At 38.5% G+C, this 22,111-nt stretch overlaps 1 protein-coding gene and 1 non-coding gene across 2 annotated transcripts; both read left to right on the forward strand.

The window, feature by feature from the left end:
• Window positions 1-8,626: 8,626 nt before the first annotated feature.
• On the forward strand, window positions 8,627-10,910 carry LOC6632526 (uncharacterized). Its single transcript, XM_032433708.2, has 2 exons — window positions 8,627-8,746; window positions 10,234-10,910. Exons 1-2 carry the CDS (start codon window positions 8,732-8,734, stop codon window positions 10,831-10,833), a joined length of 615 nt encoding a protein of 204 aa, XP_032289599.1. The 5' UTR covers window positions 8,627-8,731; the 3' UTR covers window positions 10,834-10,910.
• A 9,526-nt stretch (window positions 10,911-20,436) lies between these two features.
• TRNAV-CAC (transfer RNA valine (anticodon CAC)) lies at window positions 20,437-20,509 on the forward strand. Its single transcript has one exon. It is a non-coding gene; the product is annotated as a tRNA-Val (tRNA).
• The last annotated feature ends 1,602 nt before the right edge of the window (window positions 20,510-22,111 follow it).

The raw sequence follows: 22,111 nt of genomic DNA on the forward strand, positions 1-22,111 counted from the left end.
CGTGGCACCTGCCCCGCACAGCCTTACACCCGCTCGAAATCACAGCTTGTACGTGCAGAGTCCAACAGTTCCAGAGTCGATTCAGTTCAACTAACCAGGCGGATAGTCGAGCAGTCAATGCAACTGCGCTTATTAACAATCCCTCGAGAGAGAATTGCTTCATCCTCTGCACATTTCCTGACGTTTTTCACATTAATGAAGTGTTTCTGTGTGTGTGCGAGTTGTATGTGGGTCTTGGGCAGCACCCGTTTCCAATCCCAGTGTTGATTACATGAGAAATTCATGCGCAAATTCAAATTTTAAACAAAAAAAATTGTTGGAGGGAAGTAATGTTACTAAGAGTTAAGACTGTGTGCACACACACGTTTATTTTACAGCTGAACTGCTTTTTATTTAGGTACTCTTGATATTATGTATCTTCAAGATGTTTTGCTGGCTGCTTTAACTGACCACGGTCAGCATTTGTGTGTCGCTGTCCATTGCAGTGGAAATTTTTCCAATGTGCTGCATTCAAATATTATCAATTTGGTAGCTAACGATTCTGCCTCGACGCTAACTGATTGAATTGTTACAGCGTTTTACGTGTGCCGCATCGCAAATGCGCTTCCCTTCCTATTTTTTTTACGATGCTCGTTTGCTTTGACTGTCGGTTCAAGCAGATCTCACACAATGGCTGAACGGGGGGCCGGCAATGGCAGGCAGCTGGAAAATCAATTTCACCGAAATAAATTGTCGAATTTCTGGTATAAATTGCAAACCCTTTAGCCATACATTACAGAACACGGTGGGTGCATTTGGTATGCACCCATCTGCCATTTTGAGGTCAGGGGAGTGAATGTTAAAATTTGTTCTATTTAAATTATTTACATATTTCAGTAAACCAAAAATATAAATTTTAACTTGTAATAAATCAACGCGAACTGCATGTCATTGGAACGTCTCATTAGGCTCCAACCTCGATATAAGTTACACATTAATCTATTTAATTATTTAATCAAAGGCTTGGGTTATATCGATTAATTTGCACCCTCACACATAGAATACCCATTCATTGTGGCCTTAATCCATCGCATGATTTATTAAGCATGCGGGGGATCGAAAAAATAATGTCTAATATGTAATATGTAAGGCATCAACAGCTGAACAGCATTTGAGTGAGAACATTTAATATTTACTTAATAAATGAATCTTAAACAAACAAAATTACACAGATATCATTTGTTATTGTCTTACTTGATCAGAATCTCATAGTAAGGAATTTGTGCTGCGCATAATATAAAACTACATTAAAGCCTGTACATACATTCATACATGTAGGCAAATGTTGCTCATCTTTAACTACTATTTTATTCTTAAATGTGTACATGTATTTGGAACCGTCAATGGAAAGCACAGTGTATTCATTTACTGAATGAATGAGAGTTATTTATGAAGATAAGCTTAAGCAGAATACGTGCAGCTTTCTTACACACACACACATCTAACTAAGCGGCATTGGTCATACGCCGTGTATGACGCGGCTGTGGCAATGCGCTGCTAATTGTTTCAAAATGACAATGCAAATTTTGGCATAAATTCTATTGGCACGTGGCTGAAACAAAAAGCTGCGCAAAATAGCCGAAAAATGTGTGTTAAATATGCGGATAAAACCAATGAAAGTTTTGCCACTTGCCCGCATCCAATGGGATGCCCGGCCAGCAGTCCACAGGGTGGCAGTCGGACGGCGTTTCAATCTTTCCAATTTGCCAACTCATCATCGAAAGATTGCGTGACGCACTTTAATTTAAAGCCTCCTTAAGTTTTGGAACGTATCGCGGGTGGATTGCTCTACTCATTTTGCCATTGCCCCAACTCATGCTGAAGCTCATTAAATGTGAGCCGCTGTTGTTTTTCAATTTGAATTGTTTCGGCCGCAGGTTTGATTGCGCCACGCTGCCGCGCTGAGCATTAACATTTTTATTCAATTTGTGTATGATGTTTGCTCAGGTTCCATTTCCATTTCTCGATATGGCACACAAGAGTCCATTATAGTTGACAGCATTACCAAAACAAATTTATACAAGGCAATGTCAGCACAGAAGCGCGGGTTCACTCTCTCACTTTATTTCACTCTTGCTCTGGCCCTCGCTGTCTCTTTCACAAGAAGCAAAAAAAAAACCTTTTTTGTTTAACAACCACTTATTTAGATTATATTTGCTGATTTCCACTTATATTCCACTTAATGTGAGCCACTGTCGCACATGTATCTTGTATCTTGTATCTGTGCAGTGTATATTACGGCGCTGCTGACATTTGCGCTGTGCTGCGTATCAGTTCCCCGTTGTTTGCCCAAGTTGCCGGCACTCGAACTTGATTGATAATTCTGATGATTCATGCGTGTAATTCAGCTCTGGGATTTGGTTTTCGTCTCTGCGGCTCGTGCTTATGGCGCACATAGTCCCTGACATTTATGATAAATTCATGCGCTAAATTGTTTATTAGAACCCACCAACAGTATCTTTGATTTGCGCTTAGGTACTAACTATATTTTGACTCAGTGAGTACTCAAGTTGTGTGCAACTAAAATTTATAGCATGGCAGCTCACTTAGGTTGACGAGCGCCCAGAAAGTACTGTTGCTGGCATAAAGTTTGCACAATGTCCGTCAACTAAGTAAACAACCGCAAGCCCCATTAAATGGAACCTAATTAAAATTCAGCACGTATCTGCAGTTGGCTGTCCTGCAGCCTCCCAGCCACTCAATCGCCCAACCAGCCAACCACTCACCTTATCGTCCAGTCATAAGCCGTGCCATAAGCTGTCAACAGTCGAGAGAACCATCAAAAATATTGTAACACATTTTGCCTATTAATTGTTAGCAGTTTACAACACTTCTGGCAGTCAGAAATTTGGGCAGGATCTTTCAGGCAAATACAGCTGCAGAATTCACAATTTGGTACCTTCTGTTCTACCTGAATGCTTGGGTCCCCCTGAAGCATTCGTCATAATGAAATTTTGTAACACTGAAGCTTAGCTGAGCGGTCGATATGAGCCTGTCCCATTCGCTTTGAACGACAGGCACATGAATCTGCCACATATAACGTTGCTTTAATAATGAAAATACCAAACTATAAATTCCTTTGTGTACTGGGATTCCAAATGCAACTGCCTACGTGAGGCCAGCAATGAAAACTCTATTTTTATACCCTGTACCCGCCGAGTGTGTAAAAACGGGTAAACAAAATTGTTTAAATAACTCTGGAATTTATTATCATTAATTTTATTAGTAAGCGATAATGTGAACTTAGTGACAAGTAACAGGAATAATACTTCAGACAGAAATCATTAAAAAATAAAAAAAAAAACAAATAATTGAAGCATTCAATGTGATACGAATGTAATACTAATTTAGAAGCACGAAAACGAAGTTTGTTTGCATTTGCCGCACTTTTGCCTGTCATTTGAGCCAATTTATCATGAATATATCCCAGCATAAGCATATGCAGGCGGCTCAACCGCCGTCGCAACCTCCACCTCAGACGCAAGGCACCCGTATGTTGCCATGGTTTGGGCAAATAAATAGCGAGATTTTGTGGCACAACCCGAAAATGTTGTACGCAAAGTAAACAAAATACACGCTAGCTAGTTGTATGTCGAATACGCAAACTTTGCGCCAAGAGGTGCACGGAAAGATACATAACTTTGGCTCCCCATGGATCCCCGCTCCGAACCAGGTTGTGGCAGTAAAATGACGAATACGCGACCTCCATTTCTACGCCGGGCGACTGAGTGAATGTATCTGAGTGTCTGCGGCAGGGCTAAAGCTCAGCCATATTTATGGTAATTAAAATTGATTCGAAAAGTTTAGATTGTCTCTGTGTTTTGGCATCGGTGCGAGCTACCAAAAATTTGCAGTGCACAGATTTCATCATGTTTCCAGCCATGTTACCGACGGCTATAGGTATATCTTTTGCCCTCTCGCTCAATATGTAAAGTTACATTTTGGTAACATGATGGCATTGGCACCCAGCATGTGACAAAACTTTCTAATTAAAGTTTTTGTGCTGGCAATAACCCAAGCCGACTAACACACTAACCCGCCCGCCGCTCTCAAATACCCCGCCGGCTAATGTCGAGCATCAGCACCAAAAAGTTCTCAAGTTTCTCCACGTGTGTTTGTTTTTGTGTGCGGCAAAGTTTTCCGGTGTCGACTTTTAGGCGCAGTGCGCAATGTTTTGGGTGCCATTCGAAATCATTTGCATTTGAAGTTGAGATTTAATTAACCCCCGAGGCCAATTAGTCAGGCCATATGGCCAATCAATAGCAGACAAATGAACGTAATTTAAATGGGGTAGCTATTAAAAATTGTATTTATTGCTATTTATTTTTTTAGTCCCCTGCACATAATGATGGCCACAGTGGCTGCGAAAATTGCGTTTACTTGTTCACACAAACTTAATTTAATTTATTCGTTTACAATTTTCCAACGTGGCAGTCGCTGACGGGAAGACCCACTGGCTCCTGGACGTGACATATCAAATTCAAAGCCAAATGGTTTTATTTTTAAGAAAATTTCACATTTATCAAACAGAGGCTAATTAAATATTGTTTTAGTTACTATTATATTCAAGCAAGATATAAATCAAATTTTAATTAATCAAATTGAAGTTTTTAATAACGATCTAAAACTAACCTCATGCTACTAACTTGACACCACAAAAATCATTTAATGGTATAACTTTATTCAGCATTTTCTTGCTAAAAACATTTCTCTAAGGTGTGCATGGTGTAAATGAAATTTCACCTAACTTTATTTATGTTTTGACAAAGTTTAAGTATTTAAAACTCTATTAAGTTTGTTTCATTAGGTCTGCAATATTTTGTAGTCAAATTGAATTAAATTATATGCACCCAACTTGCAAACTCCAAAACTCCAAGAACCTAAAACTTTCGCTGGGCAGAGAGTAGAAATAAAGTAAAAATAAAAATAATAAGAAGAAAATATGTCTTATACAGTTTTTGGTGGGCCGTACCCCGCGATCTCCGGCGCCTTTGTCCGGCACTTTTCTCTATCTTTCTCTAGTTGCGAGTGCAACAAAAACTGCAAACAACTTTCATAATTCATTTCTGCCTGAGTGTAACAATTTTTGCACTTTATGACTTTCGAGTGCGCCCAGCGAGTGGCTCGACTTGGGCCCGCAAATCATGCAACATTCTGAGTCGTAGACGGAGTCGAAGCCGCAGTCGCTGTCGCTCAGCGGGTTGCCGTGCCCCAAAAATAAAAATAAAACTTAAAGTTGCCAACATTTGGGTTACGCTCTTTTTTGTGCTAATTACAAGGAAACTGGCAGCTAAGAGCTGCAACTGGAGTTCGCCGCAGCTGATGGATGGGGCACTCGAGTTGGCAACAGCCGAAAACGAAAACAAACTTGTGGCCGAGCGCAACAACAAGGGGCAAGCAATAAACGGCCAGAAGCAGAGGCAGGGCACGCGGGCCAAAAAGTCAACGACAAGCCGAAGGCAGCCAAAAGCCATGCCAAGCCAAGGCAATGCAAGGCCAAAAGCGTGACCAGGAAGTTGTAAGCGACTCAGCCAAAACAAAAGCACCGACAACTGGACTCCCCTTTCATAGCACACTTCACACGGCCACTCCACCTCTTTCCTCTTTGAACAGCTGCGTCTGCTCCATCTCCGGGAAGTTCGTGAGCAAACAGATTGGCAGGCAAAACGACCTCGCCTGGTCAAAATACAATGCAGTAGGAAGTGCTGCCTTGGCTTGTTTACCTGGCAACTACTAGCTCCAAAAACAAAAACAACAACTGCCAGCTCCGGTTGCAAAGTAAAACGTTGAATGTTCCACAAGCCCAAAGACGTTGCCTCAACAGGCAGAGCGCGCTCCGAGATGTTGCCTTGACCCCAGCACAAGGAGTGCCAAGCACTTAATCAGTTTCGTATATACACAAGCTAAGAGATAGAAACAGCAACTGCGGAAATATACAAAAACATATTATTATTGTACATATTCCTTGACAGAAATGTCATCTAAAAGTGACCGAGTTGCTATGATGACCAGATAAAGACGATCTAAACTTTGAGACTATACAGTTGGTTAGATTTTAATAAACACATAAATGCAAAGAAAATATTTATGCTTCTATTAAAGACTTTGATTTTAATATGCGATATTTATATTACATGCTTGAATTGGGTGTTTTGCGGGCTTGTTTGGATAATTTGAACTCTCAATGGCGGCTTAACCCATGTTTATGCCACACGTAGACAGGCATCGCTAGACCCAGTTCTCCTTTCGTTTGGTAATATTAACAAATTTTCGATTTATATGCCACCCCAAAGAATAACATCAATAAATGACAAGTGGCATGAATGCACAGCTAATGGATACCCATAGATTTTTATCCTTAACCCTTTGCATAGCTTCGTATATATGTTATACCCTATATATATCTCCAAGAAAATAACAATAAAACATTTTAAATAAAGCAAATAAAGTTGTTCAATGTTGAAAAAATAACTTTATATGTCGTATAGAATTAATTGCACAAATTATATATTTTATTAAAGTTACATACACTTCCATACCTGTTTCATACCTTTTATATGGTTATAGGGTATAAAAGCAACTCATGAAACTCAGACATACTGGCAGAGAACCAGGCAGTCATTCAGGTAATACAAGAACCGCTGATGTCCTCGTACGTAGAGTCCTCCTGAAGGAACCAGGCCAATGGGACTCAGCCTCATATGTGCCGACATACGAGCTGTCGTTTTAAGCGCACACATCCATATAAATATAAATACAGGCATTAAAATAAACGAAACGAATGGGAGTTGGAGTTCCGTATAAAGCACAATCGAACCACAATAACAATGCCAATAACAACAAGGACAACAGCGAGAAATCCAAATAAAAACAACAACAATCCGATGACTGGCAATTTGAACACTTGAAGCAGAGTCTGCCTGCCAAAAGGTTTGCGGGATAAATAATATTTTTTTGATGAAATTGCGGCACGTTAATATGTAAAAGTAATAAATAATTTAACAAAATTGAAAGGGTTTACTCTGCTGCTGAGAGAACTTGCGGTTAAAACTGAAATCAAAAAATCAATATTAATCTATGGAGCTAAGATTAATTCTGTAAGAATAACTTGATAAAAATAAGTTCGATTCCATAGACACACAATTAAATCGGTAAATACTGAGAAAAAAATATAAAAACCTTTACGAAAAATATAATTAAATATCCATCATATAATTGGCAATAATTTTAACAAATTCGTATTGGTTAAAAAATATGTATGCTTATTTAACATACACCACAAAATAATAATACTAGTAAATACACTAGTATACTATACTGTACCATATATACTATACTACTATATACAAAAAAAATATATTGACTTTAGGGAACATGATCTATGGCTTGAATAGCACCTTTAAAATTAAATGTATGGTTTTTTTTTTTTCACTTTAATGAATTATAACAAGTTTACTTATATAATTTATTTTTTTTTTATAGCATGAATACATGAATATATCATATATGAATAGTTAAATCTTTATTAAGCTTGTCAAGTCAACAATCATAATTAGAAAGACCATAAATAATTGCTTAATGACCGACAATAAGCTTATGCATAGAAACAGTATCTAATCAGAAATGTCATAAGCCCGATCTTAACAATCTGCTGTCGAGCAATTAATCTCACAGACTAAATTGTACGAAATCCGGTTAAGCATTGGCCAATAACACTCAACGGTGCTGGCAAATTTATATGTTTATTTAATTTATGAGCCTTCACACTGAGAGTTGCGGTGTTAAAAATCAGCGCCAAATAATTTGCATAATTTGCAGATGTATCTCAGTGCGAATGAAGCCAGTAAAAACCAAAGCATAGAAAGTGCAAAAATGGATAGCAAATTAATGGATCTTCCCCTAGCACAAAGCATTTAAGTGCTACTAATTCACTTGGTCCCCTCAATTTATATGCAAATGGGGGCGTTCACTTGGCTGAAAAGAAATGAATATGCTCTTTGTTTATGCACTAGAAAGAATGCTTAAAAAGTGAACCTGTTCGAGTCGAACAAAAATCAATTAGGGCGCCCAGAAAATCCATCAACAAACTTGCAGATATTGATAACAGGTAGCAAGTAGGAAGTTGTCTGCGACTAATTAAAAACCAGCTACGAGGGGCAACAGTAACATTTTTTAGCACTCAATAAATTACATCCGGTGTATTAAAAGCACAGTTAATGCCTAAAATATGGGTCTCGCTCTTTACTTTTCTGTGGCACCTGCTACAGATACAGATTTAGATATATTTATCAAATACGTCCGTGAACCGTCAGAGTTCAAATCCATCAACCAAGATACAGTCTGCAGCTCCGAATCCATCGCATACCTGTACAAAAACATAAGTTGCCAATGTCCCCTAATTGGTCAGCTGCTCCATCAGCAGTAGCGACAACAACAACAACAAGAGCCGCGAAACCCGTTAATAAACGTGGCCTAATCCGGTTTTTAAACTTTACATTCGTCTGCTGCTTGACTTTGGCGTCCGCTCCGCGTAAGTTCTCGCTCTTTAAAAATGCTTAATTTTTGAAAACTATATGCTTAAAGTTTTTTTTAGTTTAAAGCCGGTGTCTATAAAAACGTGGCGCATGCGCAGCGCATCTTTTAGTCGACTTAAATTCCCCAAGCGCGACAGCTCGAAGACAGTTAAGGAATTATGACGCTTCGCATTGTGAGTGTAGAATGAAGATGCAAGTCCGATAACAGGCATATACGTAGAGTTTAATATAAATAAAATGGTTTATACAATAATTGTGTTGAGAGAAGCTCTTAAAGGCGCCGTCAAGAAAACCAGTTGATGTGGAATCTTGCAAGAATGTTGATTAATTACAATACCTCTAAGCAAACAAAATCTAACGAACTCTGTATAGTTAATGTTGAAAAACGAACTCAAATAATTTCTAACTTGGGCATTACAGATATTGTGATATTTGCTGAGCTTAATGGAAATGCCTGCTTAAATTCAAATGGGATACAAATTTGTGTATTTACTTTTTCCCAAATGTGGTCCCCACAGACCAGTTGACGATTGACACATTAATAAGCTGAATCTGTAACAAGTTTCCCCTGAAATATATTAGAAAGTAATTTGCATAGCAACAGGTAGTCAAATGGCTAAACACTTTGAAACCTAAAAAAACTCCTCTGTCAAATGTTGCACACATTTGTGACGTCAATATAAGAGTCTCTTGAAGCGCATGCTTCGTATCGCTTATGAATAACAAGTTATTCTAGCAAGCATCTTGATAACACCAACTATTTGGAATTTTTCCAAATTTATTTTTGCAGTATTGAATTTGCATAACATGCTGAAAACAAATTTGTAGATATACAGATAAATTATTATAAATATGCTAGATGAATGCAAACTATGCAGGAAGCCTAAACGGGGCATTTAACTTGTAGGTTTATTCTTTGCCTCTTTTTTTTGAGTACTCCTAAAGCGTGCATACCCTCTGCTTCCAGAGAGATTTGCATATTGCGGATGCTTTGATGAACAACAATTAATTTGAAATATGATGTCAATTTATAAATAATGCAAGAGTATTTCAGTTAATGCTCTGAGAAGAAATATACAAGCAATGTTGCATAACCGAGCAAAACCTTGTAGGCAAAAATGTAAATTTCATGTAGAACAACAGGTTTATAGTATTAATAGCCAAAAGCGAATTTGCGTTTATTTTTTGGCTAATCGGTTTAATAATGCAATAAATTGGCTTGCACTCCGTTTTAGGCATAATTTGTTATATTTAACAGGCTTTAAAGAGGCACTTGTCTCGACCTTTAGCTAGCACCTACGTTATGTACGATATTTATGTTCTTAAGGGGGAATGTGATACAAATTATCAAACAATGCAAGGCTACAGATGTTTCCCCTTCACGATATTGCTTTCGAGGTCAGCTCAAAATGCTCGCTGCCCACTATTCGAACAAAAGCTCAAATCTAGACTATAACCAAATGAGCTGTGCCATAAAATTCCGTCCATAACAGATACGACTGCATAATTTGTGCCCAAAAGCAAAGCTAATTACATTGTGTAAACATAAATAGAAACACAAAGAAAAAAACACAAAAAACAATAACACACGCCAAAAGCCATCGATCATGTTTCGTATCGTCCGCACACAACTTAAGAGCATTTCCCAACTATTTTACAGTTATTAATCGCAGCTGCCGCATTGATTTGCCACTGCGTCGCCGATGTGGCGCACATAAATCAAGCAGCGCCTAAGGACGTACTGGTGCCATTCAATGATTTATTGCCGCCACCACTGGAGGAGTCCACAACGGAGACCTCAACGCCAGCTACAAAGCCCACCAAAAAGTCATACTATCAGCAGCAGCAGCAGGCCAGAACCAAGGAGACGGTCATCAGGGCTGAGCAGCCAAGCGCCAAACAGCCAGCGCTCGCCTTGGATTTGTTGCCGCCCTTCGCTGAGGATGTGGTGCAACCACAAGTGGAGGCAGCCAGCAGCAGCAGCTTTAGCAAAACCACCGTCGCCGCCGTCACCACGCAGCAACCACCGTTTGTAAGCAGCACAAGCGCACGCAGCGTGCCACATGTTGCACAGCTGCAGGAGCTAAGCGCACGCGAGGAATCCAGAACCAACAGCGTCGCTAGCGAAACCTCCGGCTCTTCGCGATTCTCGCCCGAGCTCATCCGTCAGTATGCAACATATTTTCAGTCAACGACGCCGCGTCCGCCGCGCGGTCCGTTGCCAACGCTAACGCCCTTTCCACGTCATATTAAAATCTAGTAAATTAATTAAATTAGTTAAGCGCAGTGCAACAATAAAATTAAATTAAAACAATACAAAGAAGCCAAGCAATTGAATCGAACATTTTTTAAGTTGCGCTTTTATTTATTAGCAACAATTAAAATTGTCAGTTCGTGCAAAAATCCACGATTAAATGAGACACATTTATGCTAAAGAGAAATTTAGCTAGAAACAAAAATTAGTCAGTGCATATTTTACAAAAATATGCCATTAGACAAATTTGTTATAAATAGACACAAATTTGAGCCTTAAATGAAAAAATTATACCATTTTGTAGCTAATGGCAATTACCAGTCTAGTCCATCGATCATATGACAAATGATTGCATGATTAATTCTGTTGTAGGAGTGAAAATATAAACTAATGATTTGCACTACGTTTACCCTTATGATCGCAGATCAAAGAAGCAGAATTGGTGTTTTCTCTTCAGGGCGACTTCAAAAGACAGTCTGATTAGGCTGGCACTGAAACATCTGATTTCTTTTCTTAACTCTACGAAGTGGCATTCCTCAGTACCTTCCTTTCCAATTGAAGCCTTAATGATTCTAAGTGGAACAATAAAATTGTACGTTTCCATTGGCTTGACTTAGGCGAAGCTATTATTTTTGGGTTTTATATCCAAAATGTACAGCAATTGAGCATATTAATTAGGAAGGTTTCGCACGTGCTAAAGTTAAACAACGCTTTTCAAATAATCAAAGTATCCAATTGGGCTTAGAGCATTTGCGGAAAACAAAATTTATCACGGCGCCGCGTTTAATTAATTGCCCGCGGCAAAAAACTTTGTCGATGACGCCGGTCGACACTGAAAGCCATTTTGGCTACTGGCTAAAACATGCCCGCATATACAAATGTAGATACAAATAACAGATACAAATACAAAATTCTTGTAGTTGCACACAGACACCGACAAGCTGTCAAGTGCTAATTATTGCCCTCGCCCTGACGTGTTTGATGTCAATGTTGTTGTTGTTTGGGTGTTTCTGTTGCTGCAGTTGATGTTGATGATGTTGCTGACATTCGAGCTACCGCAAATATGTCGCATTTGCATCGCACTGAACGGCCCAGAGCTGAATGGCAAATGTTTCTGCTCTAATCAAATCAGTGCCAGACAGATTAGCCATATTATTAGCCATATTAGCCAATGTTAGTCATTCATTGTTACTGTTGTTGTTGCAGCTGCAATTGTTGCTGTTGCTGCTGCTGCAACCGATGATGATCTTGCTGTTCAGTTAACCGCATTAATTACACAGCTGACTGACATTAATGCATTGCTAAAGTAACAGCTGATTTTAAATGATTTCTCTCTGACCTCTCGCTGACCTCAGGCGAATGTCGCACTCAAATTGGTAGCAAACAGTTTTTCGTTGATTAATGACATCAACATAAATTAATCTGTCATAATATGCATTCAATTAATGCTTTATACACATATTTGTTAATGGCGTTCTGTATAATTGTTAGCCTTAAAAAAAAAAATTCATATTTATTATAATTTTTATTGCAACATTTCAGAAAAGGTTTCTTTTGAAATGGAATTATTACTGCGCCAGCCTTTTGGTGCCCTTAAGTTTGTTAAATATTCCCAAAGGCCCGTCAGGGTAGGGTATGCATGGTCATTATACCCTTTGTATACTATACTTATCAACAGTATGCACAACGCTCGTTGCTTTGAAATATCTACAAATTTTGACAATTTTATTTAATGTCCGAACTATTTTGCAGTTTACTTTGTCAGACAGTTGCAGATATTTATTTATTTATGTGATAAGCAAAATATATAATAAAATATAATTTAATTTATTTATGCTCAAATATTGCAGCAAACAAAACTCATAGCTATACAAATTTTTAAATGCGTTTGTTTTTTGTTTGTTATTTATCATTTATATGATTTTTGTTTTGTGTAAAGCAAACTTAGCATGAAATTGAAATATTAATATATTTACCGGCACAAAAAACAATTTACACACATGTACACACACACTGGCACGCAGAGAGGAAGGCGGACAACATTTGATTTAATTTCAGATATGCACAGATATTTCATCCTATTTAGTTTTTCAATTAAAATGTCAGTGGGAAATGCAGGCGAAGCACTTTATGAGCAGTTGAAACAGTTAAATTGATTAAGCGCCAGCAATTGCCAGTGATGCTCTTTAATCTCTTCTCCATTTCAGCTAAATCCCGCCAATGTCAAGCTGTGACAAAAATCATTTAATTCCAATATAATGCTCTCCAGCTAATTATGAAGCAGCCAATGTCGGTGCCTGCCCGCTCTGCCCACCCACAATAAGCCTCACACAATAAACTGGATATCAGTTTAAATATGCTAAACACCGTCTAAAGACTAGTTTTAATCATAACGAATGCCAAATACGCTAGCTACAACTCTATTTAACACATAGCCCGCAAATTTTAATTTAATTCTGTGTGAAATTGAATGGCTGAACTTCCCATTAAACTCCAGCTACAGGAAATATAAATATTATTTGTCCACTCTCTTTAGAACTAAAAAACGTTTTAGGTATATTTAAGATATGTTCTCTTATTTTCATTGACTTATTTCGATTACCCTGCTCTAGTGTATGAAAATAATGTGCGTTCATTATAAAAAAAAAAAACGTTTGCTTCTAATGCGGGCAAAGCCATTAGATGTGTCAGCGATGGCATTGGGGGTGCCAATCTCCCTACGCGTGTGTGCGTGCGGATGACTGTGAGGGTTGAGTTTTTGAAGCTGCATTAAAAATCGCTTTTAACAAATGGCGCCATAAGCTCTTAGGCAAACTTTTAATGTGCATGCTTACACACGCACACACGCATAGTTCGCCAAATGTTTGTAAGTGTGCTCGTAGCCAAGATTAATGTGGGGATTGCGGCGTATGAGTGTTTTCAACTTTAACACGCAGACAGTAGTGGGCAACAACAAGAGCAATACACATGTGCCCAAGGCCAAAGTATTTATAAGTGTATATTAAAAGTATCTAGACATGGCCAAATTATAACAAGCGACTTAAGCATTCTGCATAACATAAAAAATAACTAAACGGGCACCAACTTGCAGGAGCCAAGGTAAACAAAAAAAATTGGGAAAATTAAAACCGAAAAAATATTAATTCAATAAATATAAATATATAAAATTTGCTACGCAAAATAAAATAAACCTTTAAAGCCAAACGATATAGTTGGGACGCAGCATGTCCTTTGAAACTCACAAATATGGACGTGAAAGAGCTTACACGTTCTCTAAGTGTTTATATATATTTTAGTTGGGTTATTTACCTCAACCGTATAAGAGTATGCAGTAGAAATTATTTAATTGTCAGCGCAAAAGTATACAATATCGTGGGCTACAATCCGATGGAAATTATAGCCCCCTTGGTTAGATAAACAATTGCAACTCAATGTGAACTAGTTTTAATACAATTTCATTTTTAAGGCAATAGATGTTATGTTAATACTTCTGCCCATTAAAAGGAAAGACAGTTTGCAGTGTATTTCAATTTGAGTGTCCAGACAGCATAAATAAGGGAAATGGTGTTAAATGGTTATTAAATATGCGAAAATTGAGTATTTATTAAAGCTATACCTGCAATATTTCCAGCTGCTCCGCGCTCTTTAAAATGCAATTTTCAGCAACTTTTTTCATTCCAAAAATGTTTGCTTTCCTTTCTGAGCCACGCCCATTTTCATTTTGCCAGCATATGCAAAAATAATTTTTAATATGCGCATGTTGGATGCCAAGCAGGGATACAACGGATGCTCCTGCTGTTGCCGCTACTCCGGCTCCAGCTCCAGCTCCGGCTCTTGTTGATAGTAATGAAGATAGTTATCATAATGATAATGCTGATGAGCACGGAGAACCGTTACTGTCTGCCCACCTACATATCACTTTAATTACGAAAAGACAATAGCAGACAGAATAAGTAAAAATTTTCTAGACGAGTATGCTCAAAGAACAGATATTACGCAAAGCTAACTATGGAATGTAGTTTGCTTCACTATGGGATATGCTCAGGAAGGGAAATGGTGTTTTCATTATGTCTACGGTGTATAGAAGTTTTTACACTTAAAAATATACATCTTAATTCTGATACTGAGGGGATAAGTAGCTCGGCCTTACCTGTAGAGCTCAATGATACGCTGCTAACACATGGCTATGCGTACAGGGTATAAAAGCCAGAGATAAAAATTGTGCATTCAAAAAGACAGCAACAGCAGCGCAAAAAAATATTGAGCATGCGATTGAAGTATTGATTGTTTAATCAACGAAACGTCAATATTGTTTGCTGGCCATTAACTGACAGCCCTCATAGATGTTTACCGGATGTGGCCGGGCGTTAATGTCTCGCTACAATAACGGAAATGGGGTTTAATGTGAAAATAATTGCATGTCATTACAGCATACGATTACAAAAAACAAACCAGAAGTGATGCAAAAAAACAATGCGAAAATATTGTTATAATATCATTAAATTCCAATCGATTTGATTTCATTCCATTTCCATTGCAAATGCCCCCATTCGAGAAATGACTGACAGTTTGCTGCGTCTCTGAAATTATTGGAAGTAAATTGCAAAGCCTTGACTCGTATATAAAGCAACAGCATGAGGTTTTTCCTTTGACTTGTCATATACATTTATTTTTTTGGTTTTTAGGCTTGTTAATTGAAAAGTGAAAGCGTTTCATTGAATTACATTTCCTTTCAGCGGTTGCGTCTTTCACTTGATAGATTTCAATTACAATTGAAGGCTCGGCTTTTATGCGCAATGCTCATATTTCCCACATCTGCCGAAAGCCGCTGTCACTGACATATTGAAAATAAAGTTGCATTTTTAAAGCTTGCAAATGCTGCAAATAAATGACGCTGAAATTAGAATATTAAAGCTGACTGGAAATAAAATTTGAATTTAAAAATGCCAAGCATCTGTCAAACTTCAACTTTAACTATAAATTGCTGTTTGAGCGACAAACGAATTTGGCAAATGACAAAACAGTTTGTCATTCAATAAGGGAAATAGCTCCAAAGATTTGGATAAAAACACAACAACAAGAGCAGTCGGTTAGCTTAGCCGAAATACTGACATTAAATAAATATTTCATTTATTCAACGTGTAAGTTTCCCCAAGTGCTTTCTGGGGTCAGGCTGTGGGCAGACTGTGAAAGCGTTATAGAAATTATTAATAATTTATTTAAGCACATTTCAAGGATTTTGGCGTACCGTCCACACGTTTCGGCAATTTCCGGACAACAGAACCGGAAAAATACTCGAAAATGTAATAAATTTTCAAGGCGTTGAATCTAAGCAACTGTCGAATCCACCCATTCGCCCCGCCGCCACATCCAAAATACGGCTAAGGGTTCAGTTCACTTTTGTCGTGGGTTCAAATGTGCTAAGTGCTCGACAAACTGCTGCCGGGGCGGGCCAAATCAATAACCAAAATTACACACGAACGGTTTATGTTATTTAAAATAATGTTCGCAGCCCCTCGCAGGTTTTTCGCGGGTGAGGAATTAATTGCAATGCCAAAAAAGGAAATGAATTTTCGGGTGGTAACTTAAATTTGCACAAATTACAAATCCTGCCTAAGTTGTTGTTTTGTTATATTTGCCATTTATTTGTCTGTTGACATATTTTATTTATTTATGAATACGATTTTAAGTAAGTTTTTGTTTCGCCTCAACTTGAGTGCAAATATTTTTAAATTTTTAAATTCCTCTTACCATTTCAATTGCCCACAGTACCATAGAAAAGTTAACGCAAAAAAAATATTCCTCAAGCACCTTTGTTATTGGGCTTCTTCACACTACTAATGAAATGTTTTTTTTGCCGAAGAAAAATAATAAGTATTTAACAAAATCAACAAAGCAATGCGTCGGGGGTCGTTGCGGGCAGGGCATATTCATTTTCTGTTCGCTTTTCCGCTTGCCCATTAAATATCGGAGTATAACAAAGGCAAATGAAATCAACGGAAGCTTTGTATAAATTATTTTACGCTTCGCAGGCACTCAGACAAACAAAATATATATATATATTAAAAAGGTCCTTTGCAGGACAAATCAAAAAGCTTCTCAGTTTTCAATGCCGCGTTTTGGAGGTCAGAAAATGAGCAAAATTTCAATGGTTGGGCCTTCTTGGCGGGATGGGTGGCTCGAGAACGCGTGCGACTGACAAGCTTAGCTGAAAAAGACCATTAACAAAGTAAACAGCTGGAAGAACGCCGTCGAGTTACTGCAAGTAGGGCCACGAATCCAATCGAGTCAGCAAAAAAAAAAAATCAAGAAAAAAAGCGAAGAAATTTTCTTTGTTTTGACACCCCATTGTTATATTGTGGGCGTGGCCCGGCGGCTGTTAAGCTATTTTAAAGCACATTTTTAAAGTCAAAAGTGTGGAAAGGCACTTCAAACAGGCGGCCGAGAAATGATAATGGTATAATGATGAGCAAGAAAAAAAAATATGCGAATTCGCGAAGGCATAAAAATTGTACTTCCTCAAAGTATTTGTCTCTAAGCTTAAAATCTATTAAGAAGCTGATTTAAAAAAAATGTAATATTTATTTTTAATGAAGGTTAACTTGGGCCTTTAGTCAAAGGGTATATTAAAAATATCAGGATCAAAAAACTAATAAGTTTGTGTTGGATTCATAAACCAGTTATATTTCATGTTTTCAAAAGTCAAACGCTTGTTAAAAAATTTAAAAATCTTAAGATAGGTTTTCTTAAAATAAACATAAAACATAAACATATTTTGCTAAGAAATTACTTCCAGATTTTTTATATATTGTTTGGGTGTACGTAATATGTAGTGTGTGTGTACGTAATGTGGTACACAGCATACGTTGATAAATGAAAGCCACGATCCACCACGGACATCGATTATTAAAGTTGGCTCCATTGATTCACAGACCCCAAAACGGCACATATTGGTTATTGAAATTGTCTCGCAGGTGTCATTAACGTCACTCGCAATTTACCAGCCTCGGCTAGCGGACGGAAGCACCGGCCTCGGCACCGGCATCGGCAGCACCAGAAGCAGCAGGTGCGTCCATTTGTGGTCGCTTGTAAACGAAGGCCGAAGGCCACGAGCTGCAGGCTATGGTCCTTAGCCGGGGATTGGCCAGCGACAGCGTTTGGCAATGTCATTAATTTCGATTTATGGTCATTAAGTTGAGGCGCTGCTTTCTATTTAATGTGAAAATATTTAATGAGCGATTTTAATTTATGCGCAATTTGCAGCGAGCACTTTACCAAACATTTTCTTGCTGTCGATTTGTGTTTGCACTTTTAATTAATGCATGCCAAGGCTCAGCTACCCTACCCAAAAATCCACTCCTCTACTGCCCGCTATTGAGTTAAATTGTATGCTTAAAGTCTTCACATCATTTGCACCCACGGGTGGCGTGTGTGCAAACTTTTGTTTCATTCGCGCAAGCAATGAAAGCAGAACAAAAAAAAAAAAAACGAAAGCAAAAAACGAAAAAGACGAAGAAAATTATGAAAGAGTCGCAACATATTTTCTTGCATACTTTTTCTTTGCAGAAATAACAAACCATAAATAATGTCATACGCTCACAAATGGCAGCCAATGGTTGCCCTAACGCTGCCACGCCCCCAGCGTCCATTTCTACTTGGTATTTTTTTGTGCGACTCGCCTTTGCTTCGGTTTTAGGCCAAAGTTTTTGAACTACTTGCACGTCGTTCTTTTTGTGCCCGTCTACGTTTTTGGGATATTTTTTTTGGCAACCCTGCTGTTTTGTGTCTTCGCCTGGCCAGCGCGCCTTCTGCTTATGGCTGCCACGCCTCCTCGGCCTCGTGCCAGGCACTGGCTCCCGCTGCTGTCGCTGCTTTATGTCGCCGTCGTCGTCGTCGTCGACGCGAGACTGAAACTTCAATAGGGCGAAAATGATAAATGGCCACGCTGCGTTTTCGCGTTGTATGTATGTGCCAGTGTGTTATTGTGTATGTGTGTGTGTGTGTGTGCGAAAAAAGCGTAAGAAACGTCGCATAATGTGTGAAAATAAAAATGGCCAAATATTTGTAAATAAACTTATTTTTTGCCTGCAGCACATTAGCGACAGAACTTTTCTAGCCATAGAAAAGTTGTAAAAATAGGAAAATAAAAGAATTCGTTTTTTTTAAATGCTATAAAAAAATGGAAAAAATATTTTAAGAGTTAAATTGACATATATTTAAAAATAGATGAATTTAATTTTTAAGGAAAATTAAAATAATTTAAAATCTAGATTTACATAAAGTTGACTTTCTTATACAAAATGTAAAAAATATTTAAACATCTCTAGGAGAATATTTTTAAACATTTTATTCAAATTAAGCCCATAAATCTAAAATCCAGCTATGCTTAAACAGTCAAATGCATACCGCAATGAAACCGGATTTCACGCAAAAACATGCTTAAGGCTGTGTGTGTGTGTTAGGTGTGTGCAGCAGCGAGTTGAAAATCCATCCCAGCATTTTCCCGCTATGTTTACACAATTCAACCACAAAATCCTTTTGCTTGTCAAATATACGCGCGCGTATGTGTGTGTGTGCGCTTATGTGTGAGAGAAAGTGCGAATTTGCAGAGTTGCATTGTTTGGCGCACCTTTGTCTGTGTGCGTGTGTGCAGATGTGTGTCGCTAAGACTGGTACACACACACACGTAGTATATGTGCATACGTTGTACCAGTCTTTGCGATAATGATGTTTATTTAATGCATTCCAGGTGCAAGACGTTGTTTGCTATTTGACGTTCCGTACTTAGGATTTCGAGCCACATCTCCATATACAGCCCGGCATACCACATGGCCTGGCACGCTAATGCTGCATGCCGCATGGGTACGAGTGGCACTCATTATGCCAAACAGGGCGTCATTTCAGTTGCCATTCGCTGAGCAGCAACTGCGACGTGCATACGATAAGCGCCAGCGCAAGCGTCGCTCAATGTCATCCGCTGCGTATACGTAATGCCCAGTGTGCTTTAAATGCAGCACACGTTTTTCTGGCGCTGCATTTATCGTTCCGCCCCGTGCCCCTTGGCGGGCAACTCGTAAATAATGCACATAATCACATTTAAATAAGTAATTTAATTTGTGATTTTCACATATGTATCATTAAGTTCTTAAGCCACGAATTGAGCTACCGCTTTCATCGACTCCTGACTGCACATTTTGCTTGGCACATCAGCTGCCATTCATTTGCATTACATCTCTTCGCTTATTAACATGGCTCATTAAATGACTTTTAAAAGCTTGAATGCTGTTGGTAAACTAAACTTCAGACAAGGGGAAATAAATTTCATGCTCTGTCAAATTTAACTTATTTTAAATCCTGATTATTATTTGACATTTACATTATACGAACGTGTATTTTGTATAATATTAAATTTTAAGTCTCATAAAACCGTTTCCAGATACTCAATGAGTGATAAAAGACGTTCTTTCAAGAACTTCAGATAAAATTTGAGAAATATCTGGCTTTTTCTACTAAAATGAAATAAAGTTATTTTAATATTATTTAATTATTTATGCATTAATTTTATTAGCCCTGTCTCTCAAGCTGATAATTTGTTTTAAGAGTCGGCAAGTTTCCGTAGTGTAGCGGTTATCACGTGTGCTTCACACGCACAAGGTCCCCGGTTCGATCCCGGGCGGGAACAAAAGGGCTTGGAGATATTTTTTTTATTATTATATTTCTCTCGAAATGTGTTCCGCTTCGTTTGAGACATATTTAACCCCTTTAATTAATATATTCTGTATCAGTATCAACAGCCGAGCCGATATAGCCATGTCCATGTCCCTTTGTCCCCAACTGTGTGTTTCTATACGAGCTAGTCTTTCAGTTTTTAAACTATCAGCATGAAAGTTTGCAGAAGTCCCTCTGCGTGTTACGCGCAGTAAAGATGTCGGAGCCGGCTGGATCAGACCACTATACATATAGCTGCAAAGGAACAATCGTTCAAATAGTATGAAAAACGTGTTTGCTTATCAAGGTATCTTCACCATACTCTGCATTATCTATTAGACCTGTGCTTCTTGACACGCATAATGAGTATTATGAAAAGGTTGCGTCTGCAAACGCTTTAAGTCTCGTTGTGCCCTATTTTTAGTTTTTCTTTTAAATTGGTTTATTTGGATTTTGTCAAACCGAATTTACATTAACTAATATTTGGCATATTAATAAATAGTCCAATAAAAGTAAAAAATGATTATCCCTTCGGTTTTTTTCCAGATTTCGTTGTATAATATTGTTTGAATGCTTTATACTTATACAAATTGCATCACAGCAATAATATTAAATTAAATATAGTTCGTATATTGCACACAATTACATGGTTTGATAATATTTGCAGACTGCTTAAACTGTTTCTCGTGCTTATCATTCAAACCATACATAATTGTAACTCTACTCAATTTGAACCGTATCCCAAAGTGAGTACGTAACCAGCAGCAGCTCTGGCATTGGGGAGAAACTTTTGCATACTTTGCATTTTTATTACACAACATCCGGTAACAAGTACTTTTGCGAGTAAGAATTTAACTCTGATCCCCCAAGCACGCGGCCAATGCTAGCATCCAACCCACATTCCCAAAACCGTAAGCCACGACCCCAGCCACAATATCAGGGAATGTTGCCCTGTTGGCTGCAATTACAAACAGTTGTTTAACTGCTTGACTTAAAATGCAGCCGCAGACAGCAGCCATCCAATAGCAAACCGAAGCCAGCAAAGCTGTAGCTGCGGCTGCTGTATCCATTGCTATATAGCTATAGCTTTATCTGTATCTGATGCCAACGTTTGTGGCTTACAGATTAAAGCGCGTACATCCGTGGCGACGGCGACAAGCCGGATGATGTAGCGGCTCACCATGCCGCGCATGCGTTCCAGCCACGGAGCAGACCGGTGACTCTAGACCCAGACCCGTTCCCGTTCCCGTGCCCGTGCCTATGCCCGTACCCGGTCTCGACCCGGTCAATGGCGTCCGGTGTCATTGCGCTTCCGTTTCAGTTGGCAATTTATACAGTTATTCGGTGGGCGCTGTTGCCCGTAATGGAAACTTGTCCGCGCATTTACTTATGGGACTCGCACTTTTGTGTGTGGCCAGCGTTACGGTCGGCCATGTTAAATTGATTTATAATTTTCCAGCGTCGCATTTTAACTTTTCCTGTTGCCAACATCGCGTCCTGTTTGCTCTTTCATTTCAAGCAGCACCGCTCCCGCCAGGCTACTTTATAGCAAACGCACAAACTATGTATATGCGTT

The sequence above is a fragment of the Drosophila virilis genome, chromosome 2 (assembly GCF_030788295.1).
Source record: "Drosophila virilis strain 15010-1051.87 chromosome 2, Dvir_AGI_RSII-ME, whole genome shotgun sequence".
NCBI classification, from domain to species: domain Eukaryota; kingdom Metazoa; phylum Arthropoda; class Insecta; order Diptera; family Drosophilidae; genus Drosophila; species Drosophila virilis.